This window comes from Rhincodon typus, chromosome 11 (assembly GCF_021869965.1).
Source record: "Rhincodon typus isolate 14 chromosome 11, sRhiTyp1.1, whole genome shotgun sequence".
Lineage (NCBI taxonomy): Eukaryota > Metazoa > Chordata > Chondrichthyes > Orectolobiformes > Rhincodontidae > Rhincodon > Rhincodon typus.
Window position 1 is genome coordinate 66,143,994 of NC_063342.1, and position 12,405 is coordinate 66,156,398.

Here is a 12,405-nt window from a genome sequence, read left to right on the forward strand (position 1 = left end):
TCAGAGGCTAATCATACTTTGACCATAGTACAAGACTTACAGTGACTGAGAGTTCAAAGGAATGAATAAGGACTACATCAAAATGGATGAAAGCTCTCATCAAAATCTGCTAGAAATAGTACAAATCAAAATCTAAATCAAATTGGACTATATCAATGTTTGTGATCACAAAGAATTAACGACACTGACCCGTTCACACCAGCAAGGTCTGATGCAAGCAGTTTGTGCGGAGTTAGATCAGTTCAATCAAACCACACTCTCTACAAGTGTACAGACATCATCTTTAACTACAATGCGAGTGGAAGTGAATCAATCAAGGGAATTATGGCCCTATTCTATTATTAACATGTACAGGTCATCTCGCGATAACAGACAGACTCAGGGCTGTGGATTAGCATATGCTGTTTATTTTTATTTGGAACTATGTCGCATGTAAGAAGAAGATCACAAGCAGGAGACTATTTTCATCCAGGAAACGAAGTAACTCAAGAAATCGCTACTAGTTTTGAAGTCCCCTCACTGAGGCTTGAGTGGAGTTCCCCTGCTCTCTCGCACTCCCATTCCTTTCAACAGCGGATCATGTTGCTGTTTAATAGCTGGTCACTCACTAACTGCTCAGATGCAGTGCAAGAGCCTTACCAATGCTCTCCTGTCGGTGAGAGCATCCCACTGGATTTCAAGCCAGTACTGGGAGGTGAGAGCTCAGCATCCTGCTCTCCCACATCACAAGGCAGTGCGGAAACAGTTGACCCTCAAACCTGCAACCTCCACCATCTGGAAGGACAAGGGCAGCAGATACATGGAAACACCACCACCTCTAAGTTCCCCTCCCAGCCACTCAACACTCTGACTTGGAAATATATCAGCATTCCTTCACTGTCGCTGAGTCAAAATCCTCCAATTTCCTCCCTAAGGGCATTGTGGGTCAACCTACAGCACACAGACTGATCAGTTCTAGAAGGCAGATCGCCACCACCTTCTCAAGGGCAAGTAGGGACAGACAAAAAAATGCTGGCCCAGCCTGCAACACCCACATCCCATGGATGAATGAAGAAGGAAAATAACATGACTGACGAATGAACAGAACATAAAATTTCATTTGATATTCTAGTGCTCTTAATTTCAAGCCTACTTTGACGCTGCTGGCATCAACACAACATTGGAATAAAGCAAGTCCGAATGGGAATGTTTTACCTCTTCCAAACTGAACAGTACACCGCCGATGGGAGCACCGAACGCAACAGAGACCCCTGCCGCAGCAGCAGCTGACAGCACCTGGAAGGAAGAGAAATGTTTGAGCTGTGTAATGCCCAGGTATTCCCACCGTGAAGCGAATCTCCCCTCTCATCAAGCTAAAACAAAGAGCTACAGACACTGGAGATCTGAAACAACCACGCTCATTGCTGGCGAAACTCAGCAGCTGGAAGGGCAGCAGAGCTAGCGTTTCGAGTCCGGCGAATCTTCGTCAGAACTGGCAGGAGCTGGGAAAAGGTGCTAGTAAAAGTCAGGGGTGGAGGGGGAGTTGAACGGACAGGTGGAGATGGAGCCCAGAGAGGGTCAGATACGAAAGGGGTAGGTTAGCAAGGAGGTTATGGATAGCAGGCCAGGACAGAGGAGAAACTGAATAAGTGATAGTAAGAGCTAAGAGTTAGAAAATGGAAACAACTAAAACAGAAGTTGCTGGAAAAGCTCAGCAGGTCTGGCAGCATCTGCGGAGAGAAATCAGAGTTAACGTTTCGGGTCCGGTGACCTTTCCTCAGAACTGAGTGAGAAAATAGCTTAACCATGCTGAATGCAACCCACATAATGTGACAAAAAACAGTTCTGAGGAAGGGTCACCGGACCCGAAACGTTAACTCTGAATTCTCTTCACAGATGCTGCCAGGACTGCTGAGCTTTTCCAGCAACTTCTGTTTTTGTTCCAGATAATGTGATAATTGGTCCAGGAGTACATGCAAATAGGTGACAGTGCTACAAGCAACCCATGTCATTACAGGACTGGGTTGGAGTGGGTAAAATAAACAGAGAAGGATGGATTCAGGTTCAAAAGGTATTGAACTCGATATCGAGTGCTAGAGGCTGCAAGGCCCCCAGGTGGAAAATGAGATGTTTTTCTTCAAGCTTGTGCTAAGGCTGTCTGGAGTCTGCGACAAAAATGTTGGCGTGGGAGCACAGTGGTGTGTTGAGGTGGCAGGTGACTGGACACTCAGAGTCATTTTGCAGTAGAGTTTAGGTGCTCTTCAAAGCTGTTGCACAGTCTGCGTTTCATCTCCCCAATATAAAGGAGACCACATTGTGAACAGTGAATTCAGTCGAGTAGATTGAATGAAGTGCAGGTAAACCACTGCTTCACCATGTCTGGGGCTTTAGACGGTCAGGAGGGAGGAGGTAGACAGGCAGGTCTTCCATCTTCTGTGATTGCATGGGCCGGAACCTTGTGAGTGTGAGGAAATGTGGGAATGGAGGATGAGGGTCCTGAAAGGAACAGTCCCTGCGGAATGCTAACAAGGAAGGGGAGGAGAATTTGTGTCTAATCATGGCATCCTGTTAGAGGTCACAGAAATAGAGACTTACAATTCTTTGGATGTAGACTGGTGGTGCTGATAAGTGAGGACCAGAAGCACCCTATCGTTGTTGTGGGAAGTAAAGGAGGGCTAAGGGCAGAAATGCAAGAGATCAGCCAAATATCGTAACAGATATCATCTAGTAGTATGGCCGAGTGGTATAAGGCACTGGATTAAGGTTGGGCGGCACGGTGGCTCAGTGGTTAGCACTGCAGCCTCACAGCACCAGGGACCCGGGTTCGATTCCACCCTCGGGTGACTGTCTGTGTGGAGTTTGCACATTCTCCCTGTGTCTGCGTGGGTTTCCTCCGGGTGCTCCGGTTTCCTCCCACAGTCCAAAGATGTGCAGGCTAGGTGGATTGGCCATGCTAAATTGCCCGGTATTCAGGGAGGTGTAGATTAGGTGGGTTATAGGGGGGTGGGATGTTCTGAGGTTCGGTGTGGCCTTCTTGGGCCGAAGGGCCTGTTTCCACACTGTAGGGATTCTAAATATGGATAAGGGCCTTGTTGACCATGGTGGCAGGTAATTCTCGGTTGAGGAAAATGGTGGACATTTCTGAGGACCCCTGAAGAAACTGGCATATTCAGAAAAGATACAACTGAGACAGAAAAACTGAGAGAATGGAATGGAGTCCTACAGGAAGTAGAGTGTGAGGATGTATAGCCTGCAGGAGTCAATGTGTTTGTAACAGATATCAGCGGCCAGTCTATCCTCAGAAAAGGAAACAAAGATGTCCAGGAAGGAAAGGGAGGAGTCAGAGATGGATGAGGTGAAGATGAGGGCAGGGTGGATTTTGGAAGCAAAATTGATCATTTTTCCAATTCCAGACAAGACAAGGAAGCAGCACCAGTGATATCATTGTGAGTGGGGGCCTGAATAGGACTGGAACAGGGAATGTTGCACGTACCCCACAAAGAGACAGGCATAACTGGGGCCCACGTGGGTACCCATGGCAACCCCCCTTGGCCTGAAGAAAATGAGAGGGATTTAAAGGGGAAGTGAATTGGAGAGCTTTTGGCCAAAATGGTTGAAGGGTGGAATTGGGTGAAATTCCTCACTGTCTTCCCAAGCTTTTCTGACAATCAACAAAGAATTCAGGTCCCACTGGATATCCACTTGTCAAATGTCTGTCTTTCTTCATTTCATTTCTCAGTGGAAATGCTCTTACCCAAAGGCTGATGGATGTGAATCGCTGGATGCTGAATTGGGATCTTCAATGGATAGAATTCCTGTTAGGCAAGGGTTAACCAGAGGTGTAGACTAATATAGGGTAAAAGGAATAAAAGCAGAAAGTGCTGAAAAGTCTAGCATCTGCGGAGAGAGAAGCAGAGTTAAAATTGCAAAGCCAGTGTGACCCCTGCTGAGTTTCTGTTTTATTTCTGATTTCCAGTATTTTGCTTTTGGTAGGACAAATGGAGTTGAGGTAGGAGATTGAGGGGCTCAACACCTTACCCTTGGCTTACCTTCCATGTCACGGCATTTCCAGCATCTAGAAACCATTCCTGACTCTGAGGAGCTGGGCTCCACCTTTTGTATTTAATGCTGAAGCCCTGAGGTCAGGACCTCATCCAGTTTATTTCCTACCAGACATATCCTCCTTTTCCACAGAGCCAACACTTACCTCTCTCCTCTTCCCTTCATTCTTGCTGTACTTGGAAAACAAGCAGCAGAACAGGTTGCCGCAGCAACATGCTACATGAACCAGTGGCCCTTCCTTCCCCAGGCTCAGTCCCGAAGACACAGCTAAAACCAGCGTGACTGTTTTAATCAGTACGGTCCATTTACCCAGGTAGCCTCTGATAATGAAGCCACTCAGGATGGTCTTGATCTGGAAGAAAAAAAAGAGTTAAGTCAATTAAAAGGGAGTTAAAGGCATTAACAACTTTCTCTGCAACACAGTACAATTTAACCCTGATAGGTACTTCTTTCTAAATAATTACTCATTTCTAAACTATTAACTTTCATTAAAAGCTGATTTTAGATGTATCAGGGGCACATTTCATCGCACTCACACATCAGTGGGCAGAACATTAGAATCCCCCCCGACCCCGAGCAGTCTACGTGACTCCCACCTGTACATTCCTGAATGTTTCCACTCAACTACAGGCAGCTCTGCCTTCAACCATTTTAGCCGTAAGCTTACAATTCACTTCTCAAACTCCCTCTACTTTCAGGAGACCTCTAAGGGCTTAATGCTAATCAATTTGACCGAGTTTCCGGCAACTGTCCTAATTCCTTTCTATGTAGCTTGGTGCCTAATCTTTGACACATTACACCCCTGCTTTGTAGCATGGGATGTTGTGCCACTTTAAGGGTGCTGTACCGATTCAAACTGGTGTAATTGTCTCATATAAAGAGAGACAGATTTAAAAATTGGGCCTGTTTTCGTTTCACTACAGAGGACAGTAGCCTGATTTGATCGGGATTATTATAATCTGGAATACACGGTCCAAAAGAATGCACAAGGCAGATTTAATAGTACCAGCACAATAGACTGAATGTCTATGCTGTATGAACTTATCGTAGGAGCTGAGTTTACCAGAATAATTCGGGCACACTTGAGACTCAACCCATGTTTAATGCAAGAGTACCAGCCTGCTCTGGAGGCCTCCTGCCCCTGGTCTTTCCCCTCTCCCCACCAGCCCACTCTCCATGCAGGTAACAGAGCTAAAAATTATTAACGAGGTCCTGTTATTAAGGTTGGTCACTTTCAACCTGACTCACTCCCATTCCTCAAGTGAATAAGGGATCTTGAATGAAGGGGTGCAGATACAAGATGAATTCTTTAGGACAGTGTAGAAGTAAGTTGATTCCAACCAAAGGTGTTGGAGGGTGCGCGTGGGTTAGCGAGTCAGGACTGGCTGACACAGCTTGTTTGTTGGGAAAGGAGGGGACCCATGCAGTGGGCAGAAGGGATTGCAGACTGTCCCCCTGGAGGGAGGTTAAATATACAGCAGGAGCTATTCAAGCTGCCTGCACCTCTGTTGATATCTCTACACAATGCGACCAGTCGAATGATTTACTGCATGTTAACGACTTGATCACCAGCAACTCGGGATGTGAATCTCCAAAAGGTCAGGAAGGAGAATATGAGCAAAACCCAGCTTCTGTCACGGGCATCCCAGTTCTAGGTGCTTCAGCAGCACAGACACGAGCCTGTCTTACAACAATAGCCCACGATCAAATGTTTTGCAAAGCATTACATTCATAATCTGTGACAGTCTTGAAGAGAGGTGAACCCAGTGCAGGATATTTTGTCAGTCAGTGGGTGATGTGACAGGTTTTATTATGTAGGAAGCAACAGAGGTACATGATCATTGCAATAAAACTCAGAATGCAGTTCAAGCTCTTTGCCAGGGACCTACCTCAGGAATTCCAGAGCCACATGCGTAGGGTGCAAACATCTTAACCAGCGACACTCCCAGGAACGCAAAGAGCAAAGCCCAGAGAACATATATAAGGTAGTTCAGGATATATGCACTGGCACCCTGAGGAGAACAATATAGATATGGGAGCCTGTAGTTAACGTAGAGTTTCCAACGTACTGCACGTGGCATGCTAAAGTTTTGATTGGTACGTATGAGAAACACTGCTATTCCTAATGTGGAAATATCCAATTACCATCCTGGAAGTCACAATGATACAATGATAATGGAGTTCTTGACTAGTTGCGAGAATCAATGTCACAAACAGACCCAGACACAAATCCTGTCAGCTCTGGCTTGTTAAATCCAGGCTGACGCGAACGTACGCAGTGAGGGAGTGCCGCACTACCTGCGATTCCATCTGCCAGATGAAATGTTAAACCAATGTCAAAATGTTTGGCTGTACTACTAAAGCCTCAACGATCTCAGAACGGGCTACTGAGTTCACAGTTTTACTCTTTAAAGATGCTATTAAAAGATTAGCTACCTCTCTCTTGTTGCACATTTGGAGGCATATTTTACCAAAGTGGGTCCAGCACATTGGAAAATGTTCTGATTGGAAAGTCCTCACTTGCTAACAAAATGTCAGGGCCCTGATATTTATCTCTGGTGGCAAATATGTCAATAAATAATTGCACTGTCAGGTCCTTTGATAACACTTATGCTTCAACTCACTGTGTTGCTGTAAATGATCAGCCTGATACAATTAACTTGTCAAGTCGCTGCCTGCTATCAATTCTCTCTTCCCTACAGACTAATGTACATCTTATACGGTCACCCCACACTCAGATTTATGTGTGTAATCTAGGTTATACTGAAGAGGCCTAGACTCTACACTCTGAAAAACCCATCCAAATCCTATCCTTTTCTATTTCTGCTAATATTCTGCTTAGAATTTACCTTTTTGATGAAGTTTTCAATAGCCAATCCCAACAATTCCTAAGTGGCTTATTGTGAATTCTGTTTAAAATGCTGGGAAGTGCATTGGGACATTTTGTGAAAGTGCTTGATGAGCGATGCATTAGAAGCACCATCCTTCAGTAGAGACTTTAAACTGAGCTATTTGCTCAAATGAAAGTCATGACACTGCTCTGAGCACAGAGTTCTCCCAGCATCCCTGATTAACATTTCTCCCTCACTGTCTCTGCAAACAAAAATCAGATTCACTTGCGTGCTGATTTTGGGGCCACCTACGCTGGACAAAGTGGATTCCACGTTTGCCTGCATTAGTTAACCCAGAATAATTAATTATATTTGAAATATTTCCAGGGTGTTTCTGAGAAACATGATGATGTGCAAATGCCGGTGGGTATCAATGCAGAAATTTCTGAAGGTACCAGGGCAGGTTGGGAAAGTGGTTAAAAAGGACGCACAGAATCTTACGTTCTATAAATAGCAAAATTGAAGGCAGTCATGTTGAAGCAGTATACATAAGAACATAAGAACTAGGAGCAGGAGTAGGCCATCTGGCCCCTCGAGCCTGCCCCGCCATTTAATAAGATCATGGCCGATCTTGTTGAGACTCAGCTCCACTTACCCGCCCACTCACCATAACCCTTAATTCCTTTACTGTTCAAAAATTTATCCAGCCTTGCCTTAAAAACATTCAGTGAGGTAGCTTCAACCGCTTCACTGGGCAGGGAATTCCACAGATTCACAACCCTTTGGGTGAAGAAGTTCCTCCTGACCTCAGTCCTACATCTGCTTCCCTTTATTTTGAGGCGATGCCCTCTAGTCCTAGTTTCACCTGCTAGCGGAAACAACCTCCCTGCCTCCACCTTATCTATTCCCTTCATAATCTTATATGTTTCTATAAGATCTCCCCTCATTCTTCTGAATACAATATACAACCTGTATACAACCCTGGTTTGGTCTCACTTTGCTCACTTCTAGCCATCACACTCTGGGAAGGATGTTGCACATTTTAGGGAGAGTATAGAAAAAGGTGAAAACAAATGGTTCTGAGGATAAGGAGCTATGTGGATAGATTGGAGAAGCTCTGGATGACTTCCTCAGAAAGAATAAGGTTGAGAATGGAACTGAGGATGATCAGAACAGGTATGATGGCAGACCTGCTGGCCTACTCCTACTCCTGCGTCCTTAATTGGACTGTCTTGGACCTGATAGGATTCTGGGCTGAACGACTGATTCTTTGGAATATCATCACTATGATACTGAGAGACAGGAAGTGAGTTGATTTCATAGGGTCGCAGATAATGGGATTTGAAGTCCAAAGGGCTGAGTTATTGATTGATAGTGGCAAAGTGCTGGGCAGGATTACCTACCAGTAATCCAAACTGCAGAATAAACAAGTAAATTCGCACAGCAATCAAATTCTATTGTGTCTCATTCAGCGAAGCTGTGAATTTCATTGACAGTGAGTTACATCTCGAGAATAGTTCTGGCCCATTACGCAGAAGATGCGGTAAGTTCTAAAACTCACCAAACAAAGGCCCTTGGAACACAAACAGGAATTGGTGTCTCACAAGGGGGAACTGACGCATTGTAACTCTATGTCATTATCAAGAATTAACCACATCTGAAACTGAGCACTGCAACTGGCATCATGTCAGAGCCCAAGGGACAAATGGAGCCCTGCAATTTCTTACATCTGACTGGCCAGCCAAAAGCTCTGACCATGTCTTCCACTGAGGACATTTGTCCCTGTCCTCGAAGGTTGTCTCGTTGGATGTCCAACAGCACTGTTCATGACTGAACCAGAACCCGGCCAAACAGACTCCCTCCTTCAGGTCCGTCATCCAGTCAACAGCCAGATCGATCACTCCAGCCAAAGTTCCTACAACAGTGGGACACAACGTTAAAACCAGCAATGACAAAACATGTTCCATTTGCTTAAAGTTACAACAGCTATTATCTGCCTTTATCTCTTCTGATACAGGGAGGTTTGCACTTTTGAGGCAACCAGCTATAGTCGAGGGTTTCCCAATCTTTTTGGAGGGGATTGACACAAAGATGGTAGAAGCCCATCCACCACATTAAACTTTCAATCTCTCTGAGATTGCCAAGGCTTCATCGAGAGCACCTCAAATCTCCACAACCTCACTTATCTGGAAGGGCATGCGAAGCATGAAGCAACACTGTCATCTTTAAATGAAAAACTATCCCGATTGGGAAATGTATAACCAGTCTTTCATTGCTGCCAGATCAGAAACCTGGAACTCAATCTCTTAACAAGCGCGATTAGGGACAGGCAATAAATGTCAGCCCTGCCAACGACACTTGTATCCTTGCGAATGAGTTTTAATTAATTCACCAGACCAGGAATTAAGATAAGTCAAAGAACCACTAAGTACTAAAAAGCAATTGGGAATGAACAAATAAAAATACAAAAGACTGCCTTCTACCAATTTCGAAGTGAAAGCAGCACACACCAGAAAACCCATGAGAATACATTTGCTCACACAACAGCATGGAATGCTTTAAAGAAAATGACTCTCTAACAGGGAATTTAAAGCTGATTTAAAACAAACATGGTAAAACACTAGAAAAGGGAGAATGTAAATGGATGCAGAGAAAGGACTGTGATAGCCCCACTTGGAAGTTAGCACAGAGACACCTTAACTGCGCTCTCATCGGTGCGATAATTTTTGGAAATTTTCGCAAGTCTCCTGGCCACTGTAAAGGTCAAATTTTCTGATAGGAGCAAAATACTGCAGAGAACCAAAAAAACTGCGGATGCTGTAAATCAGGAACAAAAACTGAAGGTACACTCTAAGGAAGGGTCACCGGACCTGAAACGTTAACTCTGATTTTCTTTTCTTCACAGATGCTGCCAGACCTGCTGAGCTTTTCCAGCAACTTCTGTTTTTGTACAAAATACTGCAGGTTCTGTAAATCTGAAATTAAAAATGCCAGACATTGTCAGCAGATCCGGCATGATCTGTGAAGAGGGAGAAGTAGAGGTAATGGGATCAGTTTTCAATATCAAGGCAAGTTTCGAGAACTCGCCAGACCCGCCTTAATTAAAAGTACACCGCTGTGGGTGATTTTTCACTCTGGTGGTGGGATTAAACAGAGAGAGAGACAGAGACAGAGACAAAGAGAGAGAGACAGAGACAGAGAGAGAGGGAGACAGAGGCAGAGGCAGAGTCAGAGACAGAGAGAGAGAGAGACAGAGACAGAGAGAGAGAGAGAGACAGAGACAGAGAGAAGGCTAGAGACGAGGAAGTTATAGGGGTGGGTTAGAACGGATTTGGACCAGTTAGAATACCTGCCTTGATTCTCAGGAACTTCTGTTTCACAAGCTTTTAGACCCTCTGGCTCTCACCCCTCACTTCTACCCACTCCAATGGTTTCTTATATCCTCCCATACCAACTTAATGCCAATACATTCCCCAGCCAACACTCCATACTGTCTCATACCTTCACATTACTTCAATAGTCGTTCAACTGGTATCTACCTTAGGTAAACCTCATATGGCAATGAAAAGGAACGAACTTCTAACAATCAAATACGGCTCCCACATGATGGTAGAAAAACAGTCATTTTTGTGAAACACATTCGAAGTTTTTTAGATCTCAAATGGTTAATCACTCATATTCAGTCCCCCTACCAAAGACAAGTAATCCTTTAACATAGCCCTTGAACTATCAATTAAACAGTGAACACAGAACTTCTCGCAGAAATCGTTCTAGGTTTTATTTTGAAATGCAGCCGAGCATTCATAATGACAATTTAAAACAAAAAAATGCTGGAGATCACAGCGGGTCAGGCAGCGTCCATGGAGAGATAGCAAGCTAATGTTTCGAGCATAGGTGACTGTTCATGGGAGCGGTGATTTCCAGCAATTTTTGTTTTCTGTACAGATTCCAGCATCTGCAGTAATTTGCTCCTACATTCACAATGACAATTTCCTTTGGGAAATATATCAACAACAGCTCAACTGAAATCGGCAGGAGATATGCCACTTATTATTTCTAACTACACTGGCTGATCAAAGCAGTCCAGCAGGGAGTATTTTTCACATCCACTAACAATAGCAGTCTGTTTTTGTCAGTCTTTAAAGAGTGGGGTAATTTAAAAACTTCAGATTATGATACTTAAATAAACCTTATTGGCCTTTCAAGGATATTTACATCTCCATTGAATTGTAATTCCCCCACAACAGGTTTAGGCAACAGCAAAAACGAGGTCTGGGTGGACTCGGTGTTGAGTTTTGAGATTTCTATTTCATCCTTATCTCCCGGCATATTTACAAGTGTCACCTGATGGTTACAGACGGACACAAAAAGATGTGAAAACCAGGTGAGGTTTGGCTATTCAGTAAACCCTGCTCCGAGTACTGACAGCTCTGAGGCCAACAGAACGGAGGAACACTGTACAAAAAGGACGGAGCAGAAAACACCATCAAGTCGGCCCACTTTCACCACAGTCGGAGGATGGTGACTGGATTCTCCCCTAGCCCACCCCCCCCACAGCTATATACTATCCTGCCTCAGGTACTTGCAGTCAATGGAGGTGATCATGTCGACCATTTGGACAATATATTTGCAAGATCATTCCACAGTGAAAGCATACCTGCCAGAAGTCCAATCAGCAACATCACTACCCATCCTGACCATGCATCCAACAAGCCTTTGATACGTTCCCATAGCGACTCCTTACTGCGGCTTGTGATCTGAAAATACAGGCAGTTTATGTTTCAATCGTTCTCATCGTAGTTAACCCCTGCTTTAATGGTGATTGCACTACATTATCTTCAATTCATGTCAGTGTAGCCCTGCTTGATAGTGAAGGTTATGCGCGTTAGTGTCTGTTCATGATCAGGAAACCAGTTATCAGTGGCAAAGGATAATGTTGTGGGTGTTGACTCAGATCAGTGCATCCTCACCTCCAAGTCAGGAGAGGGTAAGGTTCAAGCCTAGAATGGAGCACAATATCTGAGCTGGCATTTCAGTGCAATGCTGAGCAATGCACTGCTGGAGGAGCTGCCTTTCAGATAATATGTGAAACCTCTTGACTACATGTTAAAGACCACACTTGCAAATAACAGATGTTCTCACCTGTGCCTTGCTCTATATTTAGCCCAGAACCATTCCAAGATGGCAACAGAGTAGAACACTCCAGCCAAAGCTCCTCTGTTCCATTCGTTCCTTTTCATCCTTTTCTCGCTTGTTTTTTCTCTCTCGTGCCAGCGGCCCGGAGCAGGGAGAGTGGTCAGTGGGCCCGGAGCATGGAAGTGGTCAGTAGGCCAGGAGCAGGGATGACGGTCAGTGGGCCTGGAGCAGGGAGAGCGGTCAGTGGGCCCGGAGCAGGGACAGCAGTCAGTGGGTCCGGAGCAGGGTCAGCGGTCAGTGGGCCCAGAGCAGGGACAGTGGGTCCGGACCAGGGACAGCAGTCAGTGGGCCCGGAGCAGGGTCAGCGGTCAGTGGGCCCGGAGCAGGGTCAGCGGTC

At 45.1% G+C, this 12,405-nt stretch overlaps 1 protein-coding gene across 1 annotated transcript in view; it reads right to left on the reverse strand.

Annotated features, from left to right (window-relative positions):
• clcn4 (chloride channel, voltage-sensitive 4) overlaps positions 1–12,405 on the reverse strand; it is a 63,138-nt gene that overhangs the window by 16,618 nt on the left and 34,115 nt on the right. Inside the window, exons 4-8 of the mRNA XM_048602939.1 lie at positions 11,530–11,629; positions 8,600–8,787; positions 5,931–6,053; positions 4,187–4,393; positions 1,195–1,275 (exon numbers count right to left, since the gene is read on the reverse strand). Of these exons, the coding sequence (XP_048458896.1) occupies positions 1,195–1,275; positions 4,187–4,393; positions 5,931–6,053; positions 8,600–8,787; positions 11,530–11,629 (699 nt within the window). The remainder of the gene's footprint in view (positions 1–1,194; positions 1,276–4,186; positions 4,394–5,930; positions 6,054–8,599; positions 8,788–11,529; positions 11,630–12,405) is intronic.